This window comes from Pygoscelis adeliae, unplaced genomic scaffold (genome assembly GCF_000699105.1).
Source record: "Pygoscelis adeliae isolate BGI_AS28 unplaced genomic scaffold, ASM69910v1 Scaffold131, whole genome shotgun sequence".
In the NCBI taxonomy this organism is placed as follows: Eukaryota; Metazoa; Chordata; class Aves; order Sphenisciformes; family Spheniscidae; genus Pygoscelis; species Pygoscelis adeliae.
This window is the reverse complement of record NW_008824058.1, coordinates 1671238-1694728: the sequence shown is the minus strand read 5'-3', so window position 1 is coordinate 1694728 and position 23491 is coordinate 1671238. Positions and strand designations below refer to the sequence as shown.

Genomic DNA, 23491 nt, shown 5'->3' with positions numbered 1-23491 from the left:
TGTGTTTCAGGTCTAGGGGGAGATAGAGAAACAAGACTGGCTGCCAGCTTCGCTAAGCAGTGATGCATTCATCTCCCCAACGGTGAGTAGCACCTGAGCATCGAGACCGTGCGTGCTGACTTGCCCTCAGAGGGTACTGGCATGGGGGGTAATGAGAAAGGGCAGATTTCAGGCTTTCTGCATTTCATAATGACAAGAGGTATGCCGGAATTTCAGCTCTTGCGCCGCAAAGCTATGGAGTGATGTTGGAGAAATGCTGTGAGTGAACACAGGGGTAGATGCCCGAGATGCCAGTGTTGGTGATTGGTGCTGATGGGAACATCTCAGGCTGTTACTGAGTGTTTCCTGAGGGCATCCAGCGGCTCGGGAACTATCAGACTGCTGAAGAAACGCTTCCCGAGGCGGGAAGGCATGTGGCTGCGCGGGGGCTGCGCGCTGCAAGGTCCCAGGGACGGCTTCTCCTTGAGCCTTGGGCTGCGGTTCTTCATACGGCATAACTGGCGTTGCTGTGGGATGCTGCGGAGCCTTCTGAGAGGGAAGGGTGCTTTTCCTGAATTGGCAATCTAGAGCCTTTTAAATGCCTCATTGCAGCGGGAGGAATAATGCTACAGAAAACGCACCATTACAAAGCAGTTAATCCACACCAGCCATCAGCTGTGAGATTTAAACACCAAAATAACCTAGAAGTGGTCTGTCATGATAAGCAGTTTCATAATCTTTCTCAGGGTGTACCTTGCCATCTGTTTCCATTAGGAAGGTGCTGGGAGCGGGGAGAAGGATGAAGGATGGTGACAGGCAATTACCGATGCTGCGGCAGGGACCACCCTTGTCCGGTCTCTGTCTGTTGAAACTGTTGATCCTTTCAGGTCATCCCTCCGCTTGCTTTACAGAGAAAACTTCTGTGGCACTAATCGATACAAGATCGTGAACTTTGGGAAGGCTCTTGACAGTATCGTATAGCTGAGCTGGAGTGCTTTGTCCCAGGGACAGCTTTCAAAACGAAATCCCTGAATTCAGAGGCATCAAGGCGTAGTTAAGGTTGTCCAACATCCACCACTTCCTCGCTCCAGCTGAGGTTGCCTTCGGTTCCTGCTGTTGGCACAGGCGCTCCCGCACCACCCTGCCTGCGGCTGCTGCCCTCCCCAGCCTCAGCCTCCGGTGACCGAGAGCCCTGCGTTAAAAGTATTAGCGTTTAAGTTGTCCTATAAATCCTTGAGTTTCCCTGAGCTCATTTGAGAACTGGTAAACGTTTTCCTAAGAACTGGCATGTGCGATACTGTTCCAAATAAGAACACATGTACATACGTGGAGTTGTTTTAGTACGTGTGATAAGCTGTTTGAAGGTGAACTCTTCCATTTTGTGTAAAATTATTCGTGATCATTCTTCAAAAATAACCTGTGTGAACGTGACGCTAGATAAAGACAGTAAAACAGCCGCAAGGTAGAAAGTTCACTGGAAGGTAACCACACCTATAAAAAGATGAAATTATTGATTTAATTCGCTTTATAACTTCTGATGTTTTGGCAGTTTGCTTAACTGCAGCGTTGTCATTTTTAACAGGCAGTTTTGCAGAGGGCCCTGCTGCGCAGTGATAAATTCATCGCTTCTGCTTACGCCACTCTTTGGTACGGGTCTTTATTTGCATTACTGTGAAATTAGGAGTGAGTTTTCCTCATGTCTTGATTCTGCTTTCAATTTTTGAGCTATGACCTTGTGCCGTGTCTAACCGGTAACGGTGGAGGCGGGGTGGGGGTGTGAGTGGCTGCCTGGGAACAGAGGCTGGTTTGTGGTTGCATTAGCTGACGTTAGTCACCAGTGCTCAGGACAGGTGATTGCACTAAGACCATTGCTGCGGTGAACTGCACATAGGAAGCAGGAGGTGTGTGCCCCGCTCCCCAGCAGTACCGCCTTTGGGGCCGACGGAAAATCATAGAATCATAGAATGATTAAGGTTGGAAGAGACCTCCAAGATCATCGAGTCCAACCGTCAAAACTTCTGCCGTGTCCAGTGTGCTTTCCCGAATCGCCTCCCGGCGTAGCATTCAGCTCACAGCTGAGCATTGATGAGGTAGTAGACAATATTCAAGATGATCATATTAGCTGGAAGGAAATACAGCAGCAGGTTGTGATCTGACAGAGCAGGTTTTTAAACTGGACTAATTTAAAAATGCAAGAATTCACAGGGACAGGGACAGGAACTAAGAAGCCAAATGGAAACAAGTGCAAAAAGAGAAATTACATGTCGCTAAGGCAAAGAAGAAGGGAGGAGCTTGCTTACGTTCCTTTCAGATGTTATCTACTTACTGCACATATTAGTGGTTTTGCACAATCATAGATACTTTATAATGCTGGAAATCATGATTCCAGTGGAATGTGGTATTGCATCAGTGCATTCAAGAATATTGTTCATCATAAATAGTAAATACCTTTCTGTGAGGAGACCTTGCTAACCCACAGGGATGAGTTAAGGTTTCATATGTGCATATATGTAGGTTTTTATGTATGTATAGATAAAACTATGTACATACATGCTAGTATAAGTATATATAAACCTATATATGTTAGATACCTGAATAAATATACTGCCACTGTTGCACATGTAATATTAATCAGACCATAAATATGAATTAAAAGCAGAGACAGAGGTGCAGCGTGTGGCAAGTCAAGAGTTTATTAATTTAGGGCTGCATGCTTTAATGGTGCATTCACCCCTCTTTGCTTCCCACCTCAGTCCATCACTGTCTCCAGTTACTGAAGACTGCAGCGTGCGCTGTTACCGGTTTCTCAGTCTGTCTACACCTGGAATTCGGGATCCCCTGATCCGAATTCTGACCAACAGCTCCTCAATTTCACTTGATTTCCAGGCTGTTTCACGTTTCTCTTATTCTAACTTGGCTCTGAACCTCCCCTGCAACACACCTGCCTTGCCTCGCTGCGTGCGGGAGTAAAGCCCCGAAGGCGCATCGTTCTGCCTCGCAGCCGCAGAGGCTGCTTGCCCTTGCGCACACGATGGTGGCTGCTCCACAGCAAAAGTACCCGTCCCGCAACAGACTGGTTTCCAGTGCCCTGTTGGCACTGGAGTGCACAGTAAATCTGGTCTCACAGAGGAACCACACCAGTGATCTGCATTTCCAGCCTTTTCTTTACAGGTGTTAATCACTAAAGCAAAGCAATAAAAGGTAATGACTAAATAATCATGAAAATCCCTCAAGTCATATAAACTACAAATATTGAACACAGTTCTATTATTCCCGAATGCATCATATAAAAAATACTATGTAATAAATTGTATATAATAGTTATATTCTCATTTTTTCGCTCCAAATACTTTGCTTTCGTGCATGATCTTTTGCCTTGAGTTGCTTCCCTGAGAGCTTCAACACAATTCTGGGAGGGATTAAATCGCAGTGCAGCCCTTCAAGTTCACATAATTTGCACACAGCCGATGGGAAGGATGGTAAATAGGTAGAGTTTTACTCTGTTTCCATGTTATTGATCTTGGAAAATGTGTTTTTTCTCACATTTAAACAGCTGTATTTACTTCATGTGTATTCATAAAGTAACATCTGATGACTGCATGACAAAAACCAATGTTTCTGGGAAAGTGTTTCCAGTGTCAGTGTGTGTTGAACAATCAGTATGCATTGTAAACAGTGCAGGGGCGGCGGAGAGGGAGTCCTTGTCTTTGATAGCGTGTGAGTAGCAGATGACTTATTTATCATTTCTTCAGCGCGTGGTGTATTTTTGAATTAGAAAAATAGCAGCGTGAGTCACTGTCATGACTTCAGTAAAGGGACGTGAAAGGTTTTTATCTTTCGTGCATCTACAAACACTTTCAAGCGAGCGGAGTGCTAGGCGGGTATCTGTTTGGGGTTGACACACCATTAGAGGTGGGCTGCAAGGGCAGAATGGAAATCGGTGGTGACTGAGCCTTCCCTGGGGAAGGACACGGGGCACTACAGAGCCCAAATCCCCGAGACGCTACCCCTCTTGCGGGATGCGCTCCACCAAGATACTCGGTCCAGAAGATGGTCCCTGGCTGGGTACTCTTGGACATGGTGGGGATGCAAGATGTCATCTACAGCAGAAAGCCACGAACGTGTTGCTGCGGTTGTTGAGGGAAAGCAGAGGAGCGTGAGCGGCCGTTGGCACACAGCAACAGCTCACTGTGGCTGGGAAGGGGAGGTTTCGGTACGCCGGGTCTCTCCCAACCGTGCCCTTCTCCTGCGGGTCTTGCACCATCTCTAGCACCCCCCTGGCCGTCTGCACGCTGCATTCGTTTGCTGACCGTGCAGAAAAAACGGCCGAGAGGTGGGCTTGGGGGCATCTTAGAAGAGGTGAATCAGCCTGCAAGAGGTGTAATGAGCATCGGGTTCGGAGTGTGGCCATATGCAGCCAGGAGCGAGGTGGGGGGGGCAGGGTACAAATTAGTCACATTTGTACGGGTTGTGATTGTTTTCCATTGCACATCTTGTAAATGGCAATGGGAATTACTCTGAGAGCAAGAACAGTGATTATACACCCACTGTATGGTTGTATTATTACTAATCTTAGTTGTTTAACTTTTAAAGTGAATCAAATGCTCATGAAAATTGCTTTGAGTGAGTTTAGTGAAAATTAATCAACGTCTCACTTTCACCAGAGAACAAAGGCATGCTGGTAAAAGCATAACCTTCCCATCCAGAGCAGTCTCAGCCTCACGCCAGTCGGTATTTCAGTCTCTGTGTCTCCTGCTTGCCTCCCTACTTCACCTCTGTCATCTTTAACTACTGAGCTGGACATGGCAGGTTCCCCAGGGAGCGGTGCCGGTGCCGTTTGCTAGGAAATGCTGAAATAGGACCCGGGACAGCAGTGCACGTCTTAAGCATGTAAATGGAGCACTGTGCCTCATTGCTGGGAAATAAAGTGGCAGCTCTCTGGTGTTAGGTGTGTAACAAGCTAAGGACGTTTTTTGTTTAATGCAAGCAATGATGTTTTCACCATGGGACGGATGGTTCTGGGCTCCAGTCATCCCAATGACCATTGCAGGAGTCGGCTGTGTTACGCACATGCTCATCGATTAACAAGCTCTAATGACTTCTTGTCTGGGCACAGTTTGCCGACTCCAGAGCAGTCGCTTTTTTAAAATTTGGTCCTTAAGTCACCGTCTTCCTGTGGTGAAAACTTTCTAAGGGAGGGAGGAAGGAATACTCTGTAAGAAATAAAACATAACGCAACATGAAATGTGCCTTGAGCTTCTGCCCTGGAATGTTACTGCTCTGTAAGGTGAGGTTAACGCATTGCTGTCCCGTGACACTTTGCGTTTCTCTTGCAGCCAAAGTGGCCCGAATCAGCATATTGCCCAAATAACTTAGGTTGTCATAATCTATGTTGTGCTCATGGCTTTAGAGGGAGCACCAAAACTTGTTCGATAGCTAAACCACAAATATAAACAACCCAAAAATGTATCTAAAGATCTCAGCAGATCTCATTCCTGGTGTCAGAGCTGGGATTGCGAGCGCCCGTTGTTCGCAATGCCGACGCCTAGTTAACATCTTGCCCTTGGCCTCTGTTTCGCAAAACCAACTCTCCCCTGGTGCAAGTGGGTTTCCAGAAACTCCCAGAAAGCAGAAGAAAGTTAAATTTGTTGTGGAGCTGCTCCTCTTGGAGTGCCTGTCTGTTTTTCTGCCTCTCTGGTTTTCGGCGTGTTGTGGAGGCCAGCACAGGGCACAGCTTGCCATCCAGACTGGACTAAACATTCCCCTTGGTGGGCTAAGTGCTGCAATAACGTCTAATACACTATGGGTACGCGATGATTTAATGCTATAATATAGGCAAACTACCAACATTTACATTTTCTGCTGAAATCAAATGACCCGAATTAAACAAAGTGAATAGATTTAGTTTAGTCTCTGATGAGCAGATGCGATATCGACAAATCCCCGTACATCGCTTGGTGTACCTGGGGAACTACAGGTAGCAGACCTACAGAATGAACTGATTTGGAATTGAATAATCCTCTTCTGCAGAGGGTAATCCCACCGTGTAATTGTCTGTGAAACTAAGGAGGGACGTGCAGCAGAGTCTTTTGGTCTGGATAGAGGCAAATATAATAAGAAGAGAAGGATTCCTCACTTTACGGTGCAGTATCTGATGTAGGGTCATTGTGAAAATTTTGAAGAAGGACATGCAGTAAAGATGCTGTTCCTGGGTTTTTATGACCAGATTTACGATCATTTAGATGGGTCTGTCTGCTGCAAAACATAGGCCACGCGACCTCTTCGTGAGCGTCCTCAGCTCATCTAGCCCTTAGCTTCTCTGGGTACTGTAAGGTACCTTGGAGAATAATAAGAGTGATGGTGAAAATACTGACGATCCTGGCAAATACTACGTGATGATAAACATTCTGTTCCTCAGTATTCCATTTGCACTACAAAATTAGCATTGAACTGCAAACAAGGACATACCCTTTTCTTCTTGTCTCATTTCACTACTGACGTGCGTTTCTGAATATTTTAAAACATCATCTTGTGTAGTACTTCTCCAATTTCCAGTATTTTATCTGTTTTAAATGTAATTGACTGTTGTGAAACACGGGACAAGCAGAATTTATTCCAGCTTTGTCTGTACTTTGAAGTATGATGTTAAACTCTGGAAGACAACTGAACATAAACAGCACTGAGCTTCGTACTACAGCCTTTCTGTTTTTTACTCTTTGATGTCTGACTTTCAGATGGCAGGGTTGACACGAGACGCCTTCCACGGACAATTACGTGTGCGAGGAAGACTGTCACTGTGCCTTGGAAACAACTAAATTCAAAATGTCCCTTTTTGGACATACTCTCCTGCTGGGCTAACCCTCCTTCAGACACCTCTGGGTAAACAGAGGGTGTCATCGTGGATGATAATTAGTAAAGGACGTTTATTTGTTTGTCTGAGCTCTGAATCTAAATCATAATTGATGGATAGTTGTATCGTTAATTAGATTGCTGAAATGGTGAAGGTGGGATGGCTACCAGCGAACATCAGAGTGATGTCAAGACTGGGGGAGTGTGTGTGTGTGTATATATATATTTTTTTTTTTTAATTTTTTTTAATATATATATATGTAAGCACTGGTCTTTCCATAGTCAGATCTAGTGACCAATGTCATATATATATATATATAGGTCATTGTGTGTGTGTATATATACACACACATACACACATACCATGGACCTTTTACCTGTACCATAGAAATCAGTGATACTCTGTACTCTTCTGTATTCTCTCCTCGCCTTGTACTTTGAAAGCTGTGGTCACGATGTTGTTTTATCTATTTTTCTTTAAATGTCAGTGGGGCAGAAGAAAAGGTTGAAGAGAGTTTTCTTACGGTAGATGGAGTTTAAGAACGAAACTGTATGCACAAGCTGACTTTTCTTCAGGGACCTTATTCATTCGTTCTCTTGGCCCTTGATGGAGAAGTTTTCTGTAAGGAGGCGGCCACTCCTGAACAAGTAACTGCAGTGGGACTGGTTGATTTTTCAAATGACACAGACAAAAGTGATATTACAAAGAAGACGCGCTAAAAAGCTGTACATCATTTCTTCTCACTTTACGTGCGGTTGAATTCACTAGAGCGCGTGTGCCGCTGCTGAAGGAAGTAGGTGCACGCTTGGCTGTCCCTTGCGGAAGGGCTTTCCCGAGCTGGGGTCACAGTGGTGACGGTAGAGCCAGAAGATCACACAATAGCGAAATAGCAAAAAAAAAAAAAAAGTGGAAATTATTTTAAGTCACAACGGTTAAAAATCCATATTAAGTGCGTTTCAGGGACGTGACTTGACCTGTGTTGACGGGTTGATGTAGGCATGTTCGTATTTGTGAAACGTGTCCAAGGGCTGGAACAAATATGGAGAATTTTGGGTTGTCTTTTGTAATAAGCAAATAGCTTTCATTTGCTTCCACAAAATCAGCAACGTTTGGTATCTGTTGCTCGCTTTGCCTTAATTTCTAAATTTTCAAAAAATAGGTGAAATTATTGACCTCTTGTTCTTCCATTGAATGGGCGTATAGAGTGTTCTAGAAAATGGTAATTTTTTTCTTCTTTTTGAGAAACCGCCAAAGATGGGAAGGTCTCGGAGGCCTGTGTACTTCAAACCATAGAATTTGGGATTTTTCCCAATAGAAGACTTATTTGGCCTAACTGTAACCGCCCGATACGCTTTATATTAATTGCCCCCTGTCCTGTGTGCAGCTAAGAGTTTTCCGTTTGCGATGTCGGGACACGTTGACGCTGAGGCTGCCGGGTGCTGATGTCTCGGCGTGCCAAGCGGGAGCGAGGAGACCGGGAGTCCGAGGGAGCTGTGAACGCAGCGGCAGACGTTCCTCTGGATACTCTGCTGTGTTTTCTTAGCAAGAAAACAGGATTTGAAATTCCCTCCGCCTTTGGGCTTCTGGCTTAGGAACTTGAAGCATTCAGAAACGGGTTTGAAATGTTTCCTGCTCAACAGGCTTGAAGCCCCTTTTCCAGACCGTCCCGTTGGTAGAGCTCTTTAGGATTTTCTTAAAGATTAACCCCTCCTTTCCTTCTGTGTTTTTTCTGTATTTTTTGGCAGCTGCAAGACAAAAGTCTACCCCGACGAACTCCCCAACACGAGCGTAGTTATTGTGTTCCACAACGAAGCCTGGAGTACTCTGCTTCGGACCGTGTACAGCGTTATCAATCGCTCGCCGCACCGCCTGCTTTCTGAAATCATCCTGGTGGACGACGCCAGCGAGAGAGGTAGGTTTTGGGAGGGAGGAGTCCCGTTCCGCGTGTTGTTTTAGTGCCGCGTTTGGGGATGATGCAGAAAGGGTTGTGAAGCGTGGCTCCCTCCCGCCAGTGCCGAACCGGACCTGCGCCTCTCGCCAAGCATCCCCGATCGCGGCTGGGGCCGGCAGCAAATGGACTCCAGCAGGTACGGGCAGAGTTAAAGTACACTTTCCGATAGTAACAGAGCCAAAGGTTGGTTATCAGGTTGTAAGTCGTCTCTGCGGTGCTCCTGTCCAGAATTTCATCAGCGCTTTTTGCACTGTGGTTTATCATTTCATACTACTGTAAAAGGCAACTGTTCTTCACATCTCTCTCTCTTTCTCTCTCTCACCCCCCCCCCTGTTCTGTGTTTCAGGTTTTCCTGAATGTCCAGACTGAGCCAATTCCCTTGCATTTCTCGTATTGGTCGTTCATTTCTTTTGGTCTTGGCTTTTTTCTTCTCTCTCTCTCTCTCTTTTTTTTTTTTTAAACCCCGGGGTTTAGAAAGAAAACTGTCTGCATGTGAAACTGGTGTCACCTGGAAAAGCAACCACATTGCATTCTATAAATGGAATCAATGGAATGATAAATTTTCCTGCAGTAGCCAAACGTATATAATGGCAAATACAACATATAGCTGCAGCTGTTCAAGAGACGGAGGATGCAAGCTAAGCCGTCCTTTATTTCTGCCCCATGTAGCATTAACATAACTCTAATTACTCTCCTGGATTTCCCTGCTTCAGAAAACAAGTAGGCTTAATGTTTCTCCGTGCCAGAAGGTGGAGGAAGACTTTAGCTCAAGTAACTGCAGTTTTTCCTAAAAGCAAAGCCTTGGGTTCCTAAAGGGCTCAAATGGTGAAATTCATCAAAAATAGCTGTATTTAACCATAGGCAGATTAGCAAAAGTGTACTCATTTTGCACTCACTGTTGGTTGCTGGTTTATTTCAAGGAAACCGATCGTGACGTATTTAAAATTTCTGTGACGTTTTGATGAGGTGCTCTGGCAGACGTGTGTGTGTGCGTGCGGCTGCGCTCAACACAGTGCCAGCGTGAACCTCCACAGCTCAGCTCTCAGTCTGCAGCAAAACTCTAAGTCTGTCAAACTGCGTTTCCCGTGTCGTGGCCGTGATCATGCATGGCAGTCCTTGGAGGGCCGAGCATGACGCATAAACTCTGCGGTTATATTTGGAGCCCTCGGTATCTGCTGAACTAAAAATAATGTTTTTCTTCTGTTTTTTCCCAATTATCTTTGGCAGAGTTTTTGAAGGCCTCATTAGAGAATTACGTGAAAAATCTGGAAGTCTCGATAAAAATCATTCGGATGGAGCAGAGGTCAGGACTGATCCGCGCGCGGCTCCGAGGGGCAGCAGCCTCTACAGGGCAGGTGATAACGTTCCTGGATGCGCACTGCGAGTGCACCCTGGGCTGGCTCGAGCCGCTGCTGGCCAGGATAAAGGAGGACAGGTAAGGGTGGCTCTCCTGCGTCCGGGTGCAGGGCACCTGCCTCCTGCCTCCAGGCCATTCCTTGGTTTCACTGCGCTGCTAAAAAGTAGAAGTGAAAACGGATCGTTGATCTGAAAGTGAAGATTTTTTTTTTTTTAATTTATCAGGAAGACAGAGTATTCTCTTACTATTTGTATCAAAATCTAATTTCTAAATAAATGTACGATAAGCTTTTGATTCTTACAGCAGGATTTTTGTTGTTGACAGTGAGAATAACAATCCCAGTGATGACAGCAACTTGTGCCATCTACTTTCACAAGGTGCAGGTGTCTCCTGCCCTGATGGCCATCTTTCTCCCTTCTTTTTACCAGGCCTGACTTTTTGTCCGTGTGACCTCTGATACTCTGTGAAATTTGCACTCTTTTTTTGTTCTTTTCTTTTTTTCCCCCTTTTTTCCTTTTCCCCCCTCTTTTTTTTTTTTTTTCCTTTTTGGCAGTAGACGATGCAATTTTCCCCCTTTTTGTGCATAAGTGCATAAAGGCCCCGCAAGTGAGATCCGAAAACCGTGCTGTCCTCCCTGGCAGTGTTGCAGCAGCCGAGCTCCTTGCCCTGCGTGGCGGAGGAGCAGCCACGCGTGCCTGGGCAGCACCAGCCTGCCGAGGTGCCCACATGGGAGGTGGGATTCGTTCTCACTCATGGAACGCGTTGCAGGTGCTCCACGAGACGTGCGTGCACACGTGATAAAAAACCACCCCCACTACTCGAGTCCTGCAGCCACAAGCAAAAATAGCCTCTGTTGCGTCTGTCCTGACGCTGCCAGTCTCAGAAAGGTGTGCGGGAAAACCGTATGTCATGTCAGGAACGTACCAGTACGATGTAGTTAGTGCTGCTGGGGTGAAGCGTGCGGCAGTCGCCCCTGCCGTTGGGAGGGGATTTGGCAGGGGAGCAGGAGCCCCGGGCAGGGTTGGGTCTCGGCAGCTTCCAGCTTTTGGGAGCGCAGCGAGGAGCCAGCGCGTCCAAAAAGCCGCCGACAGCAGAAAAGGGGAATTTTGCACGGCCTCGTTCCTGGAAGAGAAGACCTGCGCAGGGCGGTGGTAAATGGGGATTTACGCAGAGAAGCCTCAAGATAAGTGCAACGTTCAGCATACTAACATGCAAAAGTACTTTGTTTAAAAAAAGCCAATTTTTTTCTTACAGGAAAACTGTTGTCTGCCCAATCATTGATGTGATCAGCGATGACACATTTGAATACATGGCTGGATCAGACATGACTTACGGAGGGTTTAACTGGAAACTTAACTTTCGCTGGTATCCGGTTCCCCAGCGAGAGATGGACAGGAGGAAAGGAGACAGGACCTTGCCTGTGAGGTGAGGAGAGTGAATCAAAAGTACCGTGTTATTTGTCTCTACTGTGTACTCGTTTATGTAGATAATAATGCTTAATACCTAAGATTTTGCTGCAGTGTCAGGGAGCACACGTCAGATAGCTGTGGCACACTGTTCAGGGTAGAGAAGACCAAAATCGGACCTATCCTTAATGCTGCAATGTAGTTATCAGAGCTGAGAAAACTCATTTATATCTGTTTTTCAACATTCAGTAATTCAAAATATTGCCTGCTTTTTAAGTTCCCTCTATGTTTGTTTTCTGCAAATAGCCTGTTGACCTTGCGTTTCCAGATGTTGCTGTTTTTTCATAATTTAAGGCAAATATTTCTGAAATACGCATTTTTGAACATCGAACCCAAGTGTTCGGTTACAATGATTTGCACTTACAATGCATGCTTTTATTGCCTAGAAAATAAAATTGATGACTGTGCACACTGAGTCAAAAATGATCTAAGAGTATGTCCTGAATTCCCGTGATCATTCCTGACCTCTTTCATTTAATTGCTCAAACCACGGACTGTAACAAAACCTCTAGAAAAAAATTAAATGAAGCTGAAACAGAACAAATTGAATAAATTACTTGCAATGGGTTATTTGCTCAGCTCTAATAGCTTCTGTGGTCTTCCTGAAAAGTTTAAAAAAAAAAAAAAAGCTTTCACAAGTGGAGGTAATGGTTTCAAACCTGACTGAGAGACATGATGAAGTGGACAGAATTCCAGTCCTGCATACCCCCGATTGTGCGCAACAGGCAGATAAAGGGAGAGCCAACTCAGGGGACAGCAGTCACAGCACAGCTTTGGGAGACACTTCCAGGTAAGGCAGTGACGGGTGAAGAAAGGCCTTTCAAAATCACTTATGCCGGAAAGTGGCCAAAATCTGTCACTTTATGTCCTTTCAAAGCCTGGAGTCAGGGAAGGGCTGGATTTTTTTAGGTTTTGTTCTCGGGAAACGATCTCAGGAAGAGCAAGCAGGGTCCCCAGGAGCAGGAGCGGACCCTGTCGTTAGCAGAGGGGGGGATGAAGCTACTCTTGAGTCGAGAACTCTCTTTCTCGTGATCAAAAATATTCTCACTCAGCTGTGAAGTCTGCCAGCAGCTGTTTCATTAAAGCTGAGGTGTGTGTTAAAATTGGTAGAGTTAATTGGGGGCGGGGGGTGCCTGCCGCTCCCGCGTGTCGCTGGCTGTGCCCTGTTTGTCCTGTCTCTCCCGTGCGCAATCACTTCACAGACACGGGGAGTGTTCAAAGACACGCGAATCCCAGGTCTTATTTCCTTACCTTGAAATGGAGCACTACTTAAAGTTAATCAGAATCAGACATGTAATTGGCTCTTAAAATTATTAAAACAAAAAAATAACTTCTCCCCCCCCGCCTTTAGCTGGGGATTGCCTGGGCTTTTTGGGATTCTCCTGGTAAGATGGGTGTCAGTGAGCGGAGCGTGGGTGAAGGAGTCAGAGGTTAACGCCAAGCGCCACGTGTCCCCTAATTATCGCTTACGCAAGTGCTTTAGGGTGAAGAGGTGGCTCTGAGGGGGTGTGGTTGTGCTGGCTTCAGACCAAAGTGTCGGCTTTTAGGCATACAGATGCCCTTTCTGACCACATAGTGGAGGCATTTCGGTCTCTTCCCTGTCAGAAGACGGCGCTCCCCGTTACATCTTCCCTTCTACCCGGTGGGAGGGGAACCAGCAAAGCAAGTGAGCCATGGGGCTGCCCGGGTATAACGGCCTTCCTATGGGAAACAACATTAATAAGTCATCGGCTGCCTTCGGTGCTAGCTGGTATTTCCAAGTGCTTACCAAACGCAGTCCAAGGACTGCAGCAGTACATCAGTCCTGAGGTGTCAGAAACGCAATCACAAATTCTGCATCCAAAGAGGAAAAAGTATAATATTTCAGCTAAGTTCAGAATGGTTTTGGCTGCTGCTGCCACCTGAATGTTCAAAAAATGGGGGGGTATAAAGAAACAAAAGCCTAACCCATACCAAAAATTTAGAAACAAATTGGTGAGTTCATTTTTTTATTCCATGTTGCTTTCCCCATTCTGTAACATTATTTCAGCCTCATGTAGACTGAATATGTCTTTATTCATATTTTTTCTTCGTAATCGATGGAATAGGTATAGAATACAAACATCATTGGATTACACGTTTGTTTGCATGTATGTGTAATATAACCGTTGCACTCAAATTCTGCTTTTTGTTACATTAAAAAACCATGGAATTGACTAAAGTTTTGCTCAAAATATTTATCTTCCATAACAACATTGATAAATTCCTACCTTTGCTTTTTAGATTTAAAATCATAATGCATACATTTTCAAACTATCAATTATTTTATATGCAATTTATTATCTATGTACAATTTGTATTATCGTATAAGTATTTTTATGGAAAAGATCAGGGTAGCGTACTGGCGAGAGCTTGCTAGTCGGTATGAACAGAGTTCAGCCACCGCACGCGCTGTGACCATTAACCCCAGTGAGGTTAAAGGCAGAAGGTGCTGCACTCTCAGAAGAGGGTGCCTGATTCTCTCTAGTTCGTAGGTGTGAAACGCCGCTTGCTTGTTTGCCTAGGGAGTTAAAGGAACTGTTAAATTCCTAAGTTAGGTGTTTGAGTCAAATATCCGCCTTTGCTGGAATCTCTAGATTTAGTGGGAAAAGGTTAATTAATTCAGTGACTCTGATATTAAAACCCCACGGCTAATTGTCATGCAGTACAGCTGCGAAAGAGCTTTCTTACTGACACCACTGGAAAAGTTAGATTGTTTGTCATATTTTTAGCAAACAGAACGGTGGGGATTCGTAGGTGCCTCTCATACTGATGAGCGATGCCTTGCCTTGGACGGAGGGGGTTCTGATCCGAGATCCGTACGTGGATGCTATTCCTGCTCTTCACACACTAGGCCCTACCGCTTTTGCCCCTTATTTTCTTCTTCTGGTTCTTAAACCCCGGTCTGACGTCCCTTCTCTTGTTCTCATTTTCTTCTTCCCTTATCTAGTTTTCTCTCAGGTCAGCTAACACCATGATAGCGTAACCTTTCCCAGAATAGTCTGAAATGGTAACTCTTCCCCAAAGAATCACAGGTTTTACAAAGGTAGCAAAAGCCTTTCCAGTTTGCGGATGGTCCCAGTTTAAAGGTGGTAGATGAAGGTGGGCAGCGCTAACGATGGGGACCTGTCCTGGGCACCGGGCAGCAGGTTGTGCTGCCTCCGTCCCAACCCCCTCTCAGTACTCCCCACCCTGGGGGAAGAGAGGATAGGAGTCGGTGGTCATCAGATACTGGGATTTCTTGGGGGTTTTTTTAAATGTACTTACAATTTTTTTACCTGTAGAATGATCAGAAGCAAAGGTAACATCAGGGAGCTTTCAGTTCATGAGGTGTCTTTGCTAGGATTGAAAATATAAAGTGAAAATAGGAAGGGGGCATTTAGAAGAAGTCCCTGAAGAAAAGATTGTTCCTGGAGGCAGAGCCGGTCAAGTCAAATATTTCATTCTGTGAGGTTCGTTAGGATCAGTTGAAACATTTTTTCGGGTGTATTTGCAGAAATCAAATATGAACTGTGGCTTTGAGTGCAGCTGTTACCTGAGCCGTGGAGCTTGCAGGGGCTTCCAGGTGTTGCTTTAGGAGTACGTTCTGAAGGTACAGCAACCCCCAAGGACTCATGTCAGTGGGTATATGTGTATTTTCTTTTGTTTGAATAGCGAAGGCTATTCATTGCTGTTCTGATGCACCTCAAGATTTTACCTGGTTTCCATGCAGAGTAAATGTTAGTAATCTAACTTCCACTGACTGTCACTGGAGTAACCTCCGGCTTTGCAAACTTTGCAAATGATTAGACCTTGTCAAAATGTGTTATTTCAAGCGCAAAGCCTGTTTCTGTTCCCAGAGGGCTCTCTGGATGGTTGCTGCGTGCAGCGGTGGAGCTTAAAGCTAAAGCTTCCTGCAGATGATCCGGTGGATGTGGGTAGATCTGGGAATTATGAAAGCAGAGAGCTCTGGGCAGTGCAGTTCCTTCTCAGGTGTGGCCTGCTTCAGTGGTAAACGTTCATGGGTAGTGCCAGCTAAAGCCAATGGTCTTGTTAAACCTTTCGTTCTTCTTTTTCCACTGAAAAATCCTTGCACAGTATTTGTACTTTGCAGAACATCCTTTGGCTTTAAGTGAACTCATTTCTCCTTCTGTGGTTTTTGCCTGTGGCAACAGAAGACTTGTCTGCACTGAGATCGGTTTACAAACATCTTGTCTTCTTAAACCTACAGTATTAAAAACATAAAGTGTTCCCGTGCTGGGCAGTTACGGTCTCTGCACAGCACATTTCTATGGATATTTCCATGCTTGCCCTTAAGTTTTTTGAGCTGAAGGCATTCCAGGCTAGTATTATAAATACTAAAAAAATATATATTTTGTTCCGGAAAATCTTTTCTCAAGAATAGATTAGTTATTGAGAGGAAAAACACAAGATCAAATGTTAGGAGCATATTGTATTTATCTTCTTCTTCTTATGGCTGGTTAAACTTAGAGCTGACTACAGTTAATACTGCCTAGGTGACGGACAGCAGTATTTGAAACTGGTGTAAAAACCTTATTCCGAGCTGTGTAAATAGTGGTCTTGTTCGTTAGTGCCGTTGCCCGTGTGACTGTTGGACCCCTCTGAGCGGAGGGGAGGGAGCGCTCCCAAAAACCACCCCTCTCAGGAGAGGGAGGTTGGAGGACGCGGGGTGAGGTGACGTTACGTGGCTTTGGGGAGCTCCCGGCCTGGGGGACCTTGACCTGAGCATCCCTGGGCCACGGCAGGGGCTGGGGTCCCCTCGGGAGCGGCTCTGTGCCAGCCCCTCCTCGCTTTCCCTCCCCGGCACGGCGCGCTGGGCTGGGTTTGAGGGATCGGTGGGACGCCGCAAACCCGGGGTTACGGAGATACCTTCACGTCGTGCAGCTCCTCTTACGGGAAGTCAAAGGCGCAGGTACAGGAATGGGAATCCTGCTGGCTGCTACTAATTGCAGAAATGAGAAGCAGACGTTATCTCCAAAATAAAATTAAAAGTGGGTTTGAATGATGATTAGAGTTAATCGTAACACACGACTGTAGTTGTTAGTATGACTCCAAGTAGGCAAAATATAGCTAATAGGCGCAAAGCTGAGGAAAAAAAAAATAGGAACCCCTACTCTTTCTAATATTAGTGTTTCAGCTGTTTTTACAGTGAGAGCTCTGCAGATCTGTTTGTATAACATTACATAACAGAGAATAGTCCTGCCTGCTGCGTTTCAGTTATTTGAGAATCCGTGGCATATATTGGTACATAGTTACTTAGATTTTACAGCATGAAACTCAGCACTTCCAATTTCAGCTCGTGAGTTATTAGGGAAACACTGTTTTTCATAAACATTTGCTGATGACATTCCAGAAGAATCCAGATCTGTGTGTACAACTCAGTTGCATCATTCAAAAATTGCTTAAGACTGAATCTTTGCAAAAATGGGAAATTTTGGACCATTCAAGCAAAGACTGTCTTCCTCCAGGGACAGAAATAAAAGGAGGAAGAAGGAGAGGAGGCAGAGGATGAGGGTTTCTGTTGCAGGCAGAGGCGTGGGGATGATTTTATTTGTCTGAAACCCGTGGCGCTCCTCACTTCAGTAAGGTTAGTGAGGATGGGCGATCAGTGCAGGTGGGAGCGGAGGTTTGTTCATGCAGCGCTGGGCACAGGCTCATCAAAACGTCCGTGAATCGCTGTGAGTCCTGTGGGAACTTGGCCAGTTGTCAGGAGGTGGGTAAACCAAGTACTGACACGGCTTTTGGTATCAGCGTAAGTAGTTTTGCACAGATTTATAGGGTTTCTAGACAACCAATAATAAAGATTTCTTTTAAATGTAATAGTTTTGCATTGGTAATCCTCTGGCACGAAACCAGTTCAATTAAGAAAGATCGCAGAGTCAGCTGTATTTTGTGCTCCCCGTACTAGATGGTATTTAACTTCCATGATAGCAGTCAGGTGGAGGGTTGCACCACCCGGCCGTGCCCATCTGCTCGGCTTGCTTGTAGCGTAGCTCAGGATAGCTCAGGGGGCCAGCGGTGGTGTTTGTGGCAGAAACCCAGCGCGGCTGAGGGCAGTAAAGTGGCTTTGAAACCTGGGAAGGTTTAGCCTTGTCCAAGATGACAGACGGTTAATTAACAGAGCTTTCAGTGCTGAGAGCACAGGGAGAAAAATAGAAATGAAGTGTTGGTAAACTCAGGGTCCAGTATTATTTCATTGCTAAACTGTGCTTTTTTCTGGGGGTGATGATAGTCAGCTCTTGCAGAGGAGGAAATAATTGCGCAGCAGGCAAATTACCTGGATTTGTTGAGTTTGAGAGTAAGTGAGGACTCCTTACTGCCAGGGCTGTGTCCGGTGCTGCCACGGGGAAAGCTCTGTGCAGCACAGCACCGTCCCTGCGGGTCCGAGCATCTGCACTCTGTGTGTGTGTAGCACCCACACTAACCCATAACGTAGCACAGTAGTTCTGTGTGCAAATAGGGGGGTGCTTTAGCTAATTAACGTTGCATGTAGTACACACAGAAACTTCTCAAGGAAGATCTGAGTAATGCCCAAGCGATTCAGGTTCTGCCGCGGGTGGGAGCGCCCGTGAAGCCCCTCTTCCAGCTTTTTCCTGCCTTGCACGTGAACCGTTCTGCTGCCGTTGACTTGCTTTTCAGAAAAACTCTAGGAGCTTGTTTTATATCAGCGTTTGCACAAGGCTGCCTCCAAACACAGGAGCTCTTGCGGAAACTGGGCTTCAGATGGGCAGAAGTGCTGACGCTGGAGACCTTGCGCTTGCATAGATTCAGGTGCCTAATCTGACCACTGAGTATCAGATATTCCCAGCAGTCTTCACAAGCAGCTTACTAAACTACTGAGCGAACGAGTTCGTGTTTGTGACTGAATCCTTTGCACGCAGGCCGTCGTTACTGGCATGTTTGCGTGGGGTTGTACGTGTATGCATTGAGCTAGCGTTACGTCCTGCGGTTTCAAAACCCAGTCTCGCCCACCTTGCGGTTGGTTTTGAAGCTGAGGACAGAAACATGGCTGATACTTGACTGGCAAGGCTTGATCTGCGGCTACGTCAGCGTGCCCGGAGGTCCTCACCGGCAAAGCCCCTAGGTGTAGGGATGCTGAGACCTCGGCAGACTCCTCACACCAAAGCCCGTCTGTCGCTGGTGGTGGTGGTGGGGTCGCCCCGCATCGCCCCTGAGCTCTGCTGATGGGGGGATGCCGGGGCCGCCTGCGGCACGGGGCCGGGGCGCAGCTCCCCCGGCCACGTCTGCAGGGACCGGTTTGGGCTTAAACCCCGTGCCTGGGGCAACGCCTTTGGCTGTGCACTAGAGTTTGTGTGTGTGCACCGTACACCTTGTAAGAGGGCTGCGGTTCGGTGGGTGGGCATTGGCGCAGCACCTCAGAGCCCTGTTCCTGCTAACTGGGGTGAGCATTTTTCATTTCACGAAGACTTTAAATGCTGAAAAAAACATAGAGCAGATATTTACGGGGAAATAGGACATCTTTACACAAAGAGAAGTTGCACTCTGACTGGATTTGCCTGTTGTAAGGATTTATAATCCTGTTAAAGAGAGATTATGCCTGGTAATTTTATGCACGTTTAGTCTCCCTCTAAGGCAAAGCTGACGCATTATACTCTCTTCACTAAGCATTTCAGATTGGATTTGAACTGCTGTTATGGATGCAGAAGGCCAAAATTCCATCCACTTTACCATTACAATGCTCCTGAAATAATCTATGGAAATGTGATTTTGTGGGTAGGAAGCAATCCTGCAGTTCTTACTCGGGCAGCGCTCTCATCGGCGTCGGGGGGAGCTCTGCCCGAAAGGCAAGCGCACAGAGTATGCAGTCGAAACCGTATTGTCATTGTTAGTAGTTTATGTTTAAGTCACTGTACATAGAATATATTTATAGTCAAAATGTCTGAGGTAGTGAAATGTACTGTAGTGTCACTTAATAAATTCCACAGTGTCTTTCAAAAGGTATTTTTTCTTTTCTTTTCTTTTTCCTCTTTTTTTTTTTTCTGTTTGTTTTCAACTAGGACCCCTACTATGGCTGGTGGCCTATTTTCTATTGACAGAAACTACTTTGAAGAGATAGGAACTTACGATGCAGGAATGGATATCTGGGGTGGCGAGAATCTTGAAATGTCTTTTAGGGTAATTGCCGTTTTCCTTCATTTTCTGTCAACAAACACAGTTGTGCTGTAACGGTTCCTACGCTGCGGACAGGGCACTTCTGCTTTAGCTGTCATGCAAGTCATGGGTTAATTTAAATTCTCAATATATTTGGGGATGCCTCATTATAGTATTTTGGTCCTTTGTACTGCATGAAACATTTTATTACTGTTTGGAAATTTTTACACTTTCAAAATAATACATATTTCAGTAATACCCTTCTTTATAAAAGAAACCAGGCTTTCTGTGAGCTAGTGCAAATGCTAACTGACATAAACAAGATATACATTTGTATAGTGTAAAAAAAAAAAATCAAATATATGTTTTAACAGAAGTTTTTGAAAGTGTATGTCGTCATGAACTTGCAAGTTCTGGCTGGGATTTTTATTCTGTGTGAGAGCCGAGCTCGCAGAGAGATTTCACATCCTCCAGAAAAGTGACTGTCTTTCTGCCGGGGATAGGTATGTTGCCCATGACAAGAATGATGCTAATGTATTTTGAAAACCTTTCCCGAGAAGTTTAGCAGTTTAATGGTGGTGTTCTGTCTTCGTCTAGTGCTGTTCTGCTCTGGCTCTTGGCAGCTCCGTGGGAAACTCATTGGGGTTCCTGGCAGGGGCCAGCCGGCTCCTGGTCGGGATGATTTGGGATTCGCGGTCGTGTGTCGTGCAGGTTGGGCTGATACCTCTGCCTTTGGTACGGTTTCGCTGGTTCTGCTTCCTGGGCACTTCTATAATTCATATAATATATATGAAATAATACTTTGAGGGTTTGTTTTTCTTTCCCCCTCCTCCCCCCCAAAGGAGTCCTGTTTCAAATTGGACTTGAATTCTATTCAATGAGTAAGCCAGCAATGGGCTTAACTTATATAAATTTTGTGAGAATACTGTTACGAGATCTTAATTTCAGCTTCAAATTAAAAATCTCAGTCCAAAATGTGTGGAAAGGCAAAGACCAACAAAAGCCACGGTCTCCGCACAAAACCCTAGTGACAAAAGCAGGGAAGCAGCTCTGCCGTTACTCTGATTTTACTCGTTAAGGCTGAGGTGGGGGGGGGCGAGGAGAGGGAGCGCGTGAATTTTCTGAAGAACTCTTTGGGCATCATATTAGAGAACATTATTTTATGTCTGTGGAAGGTTTTCCCACTTAAACTTCAAGAAACATTACCAGCCTGGAACACGTGCATCAGCCTACTAAGAGGGCATGGCGTCAAGAATAGAAATAAAATGATGCGCCTCCAGCGCCGGGAGATTACCACGGGAATGCCAGGCAGCCACGCGATGCTGTTTCTTGGTGTTTAGAGCCTCCGTCTGTAAAGAAAACCAACCAAATAGTCAAGTCCATCAAGCACAACTGGATCAATAAAATACCAAGGCCTCTGCATTTAAAAACCGATCTGATGTAAAACATCTGCCGAAAATGGGTAGCAAAGAGTGCCAAGGGGCTGGGGAGGTTCCTCCAGCAGCCGCGTTACAAACCTGCAATTATCCAGCAGGTTTCCAGAATATCTCATTGCCCCACCCCTGGAAACATTCCAGGTCAGGCTGGACGGGGCTCTGAGCAACCTGCTCTAGTTGAAGATGTCCCTGCCCAGGGCAGGGGGGTTGGACTAGGTGGCCTTTAGAGGTCCCTTCCAGCCCAAACTATTCTATCATTCTATGATTCAGGAAAACACTGAGACTGAATCTTGGTTTGGAAAATTGCTATAATAGGAGTCAGCCGTAAGGACGTTTCTAGAGCTCTTATTACACTGGATGTTTTTATCGTCAAATGGGAGGGGGTTAGTTTTGGTGTTGGTCCGCCATTCAGAAAACAAACCCCCAAATCCCCGTCTTGATAATCCCCGCATCCTCAAAAAATGTTAAAAAGCGCCTTTGCCTTCCCTGGCTAATGCCTGCGACCGTCTCATCTGCAACCGGCGACGGCAGCGGCGTTGTCCCCGCTGTGACGATCGAAAGGTTTCGCAGTATTTTTGGTCTCAAAGAGGCACACAGGCATTTCTCGGCTGGACGCGGTGCCTCGGGGAGGGCTCAGGGGAAACATCCGCAGGGGTTCCCCGGCCGCAGCGCTGGAGGGTCCCGCATCCCCCCGCTGCCTGGCCGGGCAGCGCCGGAGCCGAGTCACGGACTGAGGACACGTAAACGAAGTCTGTCTGTCCTGTCGGGGCAGCCGCTCTGTCCCCCTAAAACACTGCGCATGAGCGTGGTAACGTGTGCGGCTGTGCACGATTTCCTTATTTCTGGGTAAATCGGTATTTCGTCTTTTAGCTGTGCTGCTGCTCGTTGCTGAACGGTCTTTAATGGTGCCTTTTGGAGGACGTCTTTTAATAATGGCAATTGGGAAGGAAAAATCATCCTGGCAGGAATCTCTTACAGCTGTGAGAGTCTACTTCAGTAAATGCAAACCTCATTTATTCTTAAACATTTACCATATTTTTATTTATAGAATTCCTTAAACATTTTTAATTTTCTGTTAAATTCTGTAAGTGTTTTTTCCCAGTCAGAGAACGCCCTGCAAACTTGATAGTCATCGAGGAGCTCATATAGCTTTGGAAAGGGTATTAAAAATAATCTGTCCATCAGGGAGAAAAGATAATTCTTTAGAATAATCCAAATAGGCCAAAGCAGGGCTAGAGAAAGCAAATGCGTGCTGTAACAGGAATAAGATGCTGTTTACGTTGGGTTTTCTGGCAGCTGTTAGAAGTGCAGGAGAGGGTACGCAAAGGTTTCCATGTGTGTTTCCTAAGTAGTGTGATATATTAACAGGTTGTTCTCGGTCTCTGAAATTTCTGTTTTTACTGTTGCAGGAAGTCTTACGGTAAAGGAATAGGGAGCAAGGGTGTTTAATTCACCTGTAACTTAGTGTAGGGTCCGACCTATAGGAACACTCGTGTTCCAGCACGTGCGAACGGCAGCCACACTGTGCGGGCTCCACGCGGTGCAGCAGAAGGCACCGTCTGGGCGCGAGGAAACAGGCACGGCCGAGCCGCGGCCCCTCCGCCGTGTCCGAGCCGCGGCTGCTCCTGCTGCTGCTGGACCAGGAGTAACGTCCTGAAGGTTGCTGCTCTCTTCATGTCAGTACTGATGAGGCTGGATGCTGTTGATGAAGCTTTTCCAGGTATGCGCAGAGGGTTATTAACAGCAATTTTTCAGCCTGACTGTGCGTGAGGTCTCAGCTCTCAGCTGCAAAATTAGAGGTGTAAGAGAGCATTTAAACATGTTTAACTAAACAGTTTTAGCAGGATCATTGATTTGGATGACTGGAAGACCAGCGCTGTATAATTACGGACATAACAGTGTGCTCCTAGTGAGGCTGGAAAGGTTGCCTGCATGCGAGATTATTTTCAGAAGTACGCTGTGACATTGAAATTAATTTTGTGTGTTGGTGAGTGGAATTTGGGGTTTATAAATCCCTGATCACCTGGCAAACAGATTGAAAATCTCTCTCTGTGCTTTTCAATATTTCTTAGCTGTTTATTAACTAAAATATTAACTAATGTTTATTAATATTAAAATAAACTTTATTAATATTAAAATTAACTAATGTTTATTAATATTAACTTAGCTGTTTATTAACTATAATATTAACTTATTTTAGGAGCACAGTTTGCTCACAAATTGTATTCAAAATACGTTTGAATGCTTACCTTTAAAGCATACAACATTTTGCCCTTTCTTTGGACTGCACTAATTTTTCTGTATGTCAGGATTCTTATGTTT

At 45.7% G+C, this 23491-nt stretch overlaps 1 protein-coding gene across 1 annotated transcript in view; it reads left to right on the top strand.

The window, feature by feature from the left end:
• Window positions 1-23491, top strand: part of GALNT13 (polypeptide N-acetylgalactosaminyltransferase 13) — a 139154-nt gene that overhangs the window by 60981 nt on the left and 54682 nt on the right. Inside the window, exons 4-7 of the mRNA XM_009334034.1 lie at window positions 8575-8741; window positions 10008-10215; window positions 11392-11562; window positions 19640-19757. Of these exons, the coding sequence (XP_009332309.1) occupies window positions 8575-8741; window positions 10008-10215; window positions 11392-11562; window positions 19640-19757 (664 nt within the window). The remainder of the gene's footprint in view (window positions 1-8574; window positions 8742-10007; window positions 10216-11391; window positions 11563-19639; window positions 19758-23491) is intronic.